This window comes from Bactrocera oleae, chromosome 4 (assembly GCF_042242935.1).
Source record: "Bactrocera oleae isolate idBacOlea1 chromosome 4, idBacOlea1, whole genome shotgun sequence".
In the NCBI taxonomy this organism is placed as follows: domain Eukaryota; kingdom Metazoa; phylum Arthropoda; class Insecta; order Diptera; family Tephritidae; genus Bactrocera; species Bactrocera oleae.
In genome coordinates, this window is record NC_091538.1 from 73,455,505 (window position 1) to 73,458,156 (window position 2,652).

The 2,652-nt window shown below is 35.1% G+C and overlaps 1 protein-coding gene across 2 annotated transcripts; it reads left to right on the forward strand.

Annotated features, from left to right (window-relative positions):
* Positions 1-136: 136 nt before the first annotated feature.
* On the forward strand, positions 137-1,848 carry LOC106627786 (UNC93-like protein MFSD11). 2 transcript variants are annotated; one of them, XM_036367817.2, is made up of 6 exons: positions 137-296; positions 363-532; positions 601-858; positions 925-1,049; positions 1,123-1,556; positions 1,620-1,848. In XM_036367817.2, exons 1-6 carry the CDS (start codon positions 210-212, stop codon positions 1,770-1,772), a joined length of 1,227 nt encoding a protein of 408 aa, XP_036223710.2. In that variant the 5' UTR covers positions 137-209; the 3' UTR covers positions 1,773-1,848. The 2 variants fall into 2 exon arrangements, with proteins under 2 accessions (XP_036223710.2, XP_014103535.2); XM_014248060.3 differs by having other exon boundaries at positions 601-1,049.
* Positions 1,849-2,652: the final 804 nt, after the last annotated feature.

Genomic DNA, 2,652 nt, shown 5'->3' on the forward strand with positions numbered 1-2,652 from the left:
AAATACCATCAAATTATTTATGCGATTTGACGGTTTTATAAATATTGCTAAACATTAAATTAACCATCTCCATGATTCCCATATCGCAGCAACAATTGATTTGTTTGTCGTATTCAAAAAAATTATTTGCGTTTGTTAGAGTTGTTCAAAGCATTTTGACTTTTGTTTACACACATATCTTTGGAGCTTTATAATTGTATAAAATCAAGATGGATTCAAAATTAATAAATATTTTGTTTATGAGCTTGGCGTTTTTCACAATTTTCTTTGCATTTCAAACAACTGCCAGCCTTCAGGTAAACTTAATATATTACAGAAAATCGTTAAAATAATGATATGTATATGTAATTTTGAAATTGCAGAAAAAAATTCTACGCACAGAGCATCAAAAAGAGCATAGTTTCGAAAACAGCGCTTTTACCAGTCTGGGCATATATTATTTCGTTTTTGCGGCTACTTGTTGGTTCGTACCACCCCTCGTTGCAGTAGTTGGTCCACGATGGTCACTGGTTATTGGAACCGTAACCTATTTGTAAGTCACCGGATTATACAAACATAACTTTGCGATTTGTTTTGCTAACCTTTCCCATTATATTCCAGACTATTTATCGTGCATTTCTACCACCCCTTCGAATGGCTGCTGTATTCGTTAAATATAACTCTTGGTGTTGGTTCTGCAATTATATATATTGCACAGGGTAATTATATTGCAAGAAATAGTGAGGATAGCAGCATTACGAGGAATTCGGGAATATTCCTTTCGTTCCAACAAGCGAGCTACATGATATCGGCTATCTTGTTGTATTTCAAGTATGCCAATGTTGAAGAGATTGAAGATATGGACCGTTATATAATTATGTCAGTATTAACATTTATTTGCATAATTGGTCTGGTAATGTTGTTCTTTTTGCGCTTGCCGCAAAGCAACCAATCCATAGACAAGGAAACACATAACAGTTGTTCCGCTGCATTCGTTACCATTCGGGATAACATTATGCTTCTTCTCGAAAGAGATATGTTACTACTGGTAGTTCTCTTCGTTTACACAGGTAAGAAAAAGAGAGATTCTATACTATGTACATTTTCATATTTATGTTTAATAATTTGCTATGTTTTCATTAGGATTAGTACAAGCGTTCTATAACGGAGTTTATGGCCCTGCCATGTCGTTCACACAAAGTTTAAATATGCAACCGGATGAATTATCCTTTACTGGTTACATATTGAAAGGTTGTGGAGGATTTTTGGGATCACTGTTCTTTGCTATTCTGGGCGATATGACCATTCGTTGGGGTCGTGATGTATTTATGTATTTAGCAGGTGTATTCCATTTAATTACATTCATAATCATCTTTCTCAATATCCCCAATGAATCGTCCTTTGGCGAAAACCAAGCTGTATCCATCATTGACCCTCCCAATTTTTATTTGGCAATAACTTGCAGTTTTCTCTATGGTTTGGGAGCAGCGTTTTATACCGTTCATATTTACAGTATGTTGGCTGGTGCTTTTGTTGCCGAATCGACCGCCGGATTCGGAATTTATAAATTTTTTCAGGTAAATATAAGTGACCAAGGGCTCCTTAAAGCAATATATTCAAATTTCTCTGCCTACTTATAGTGTCTTGGGTGTGCACTGGCATATCTATATTCGAAATATGCCAGTTTATATATCCAAATGGGTGTACTAATCCTGCTCCTGATAGCGGCAGTTGCCTGTTTCGCAATTGTTGAACGATCAGTCAGAGCTAAGCAACAGGCTGATCAGTCGTAAACTAATTATGTAAAATACAACATGTTTCGTACTTGAAAGCAATAAATTAAATATATTTGTTGTTTTGAAATAATAATATATGTATGTAGATGTACAAGTATAAACTTTGTGTTGATCCCTAAACCAATACCTCTTCAAGTCCTCCACTATGAATCACTAATAGCTGTATTCATAATGAAAAGGTTAACATTTAGGCAACATAAGAACACAGAAGTTAGTATACTAAGATTCAACCATAAAAAAAAATTCAAATTGTTCAAAAATACGAAGAGAAATATTCATCTGATATTGGTATATGGTTGTAGTTGCATTGGCAACGCAAGTTACTTAAAGCCAAGGCGTAAGTGGAAACATTCCGGTGACTTATACCGGTTCGTATCCAAATAAAATCTCACGTGAACATTCTTGGTCAATCTTAAATTTGAATAAAACTTAACAAATAGCATACGTTTTCTTTGATGATTTTCAGAATTTAGAAATTTGCTATTTCATTAAAACCTAAAAGGGCCTCCTTTTAATCAAATAGTATTTATTAATATACGCATATTCCAAGAATTTGTATGCCAAGATTCAGCTACAACTCTGTGTTGTCTTTGACTTTGGAATTTTATTATGACCACCTTAACAATGGTTGGTTGTCTTTTGTGGCTTAAATATCCGATTTGTTGGCAGCAAGTCGCGATTACTTTTCTCGCGTATTTACCAACACCAACACATTAGAACCTGCATTCATCAGCGAACGGGAAACTCACCAACCATACAAGTGCAATCTCTTACGCTCCGCGCCATCTTTATTGGTGTAATTTTTGAAAAGTTAACGAACAAAAGAACGAGTACACACCACCACAGTCAGCGAACGAGCGCCAATTTGTATCTACGG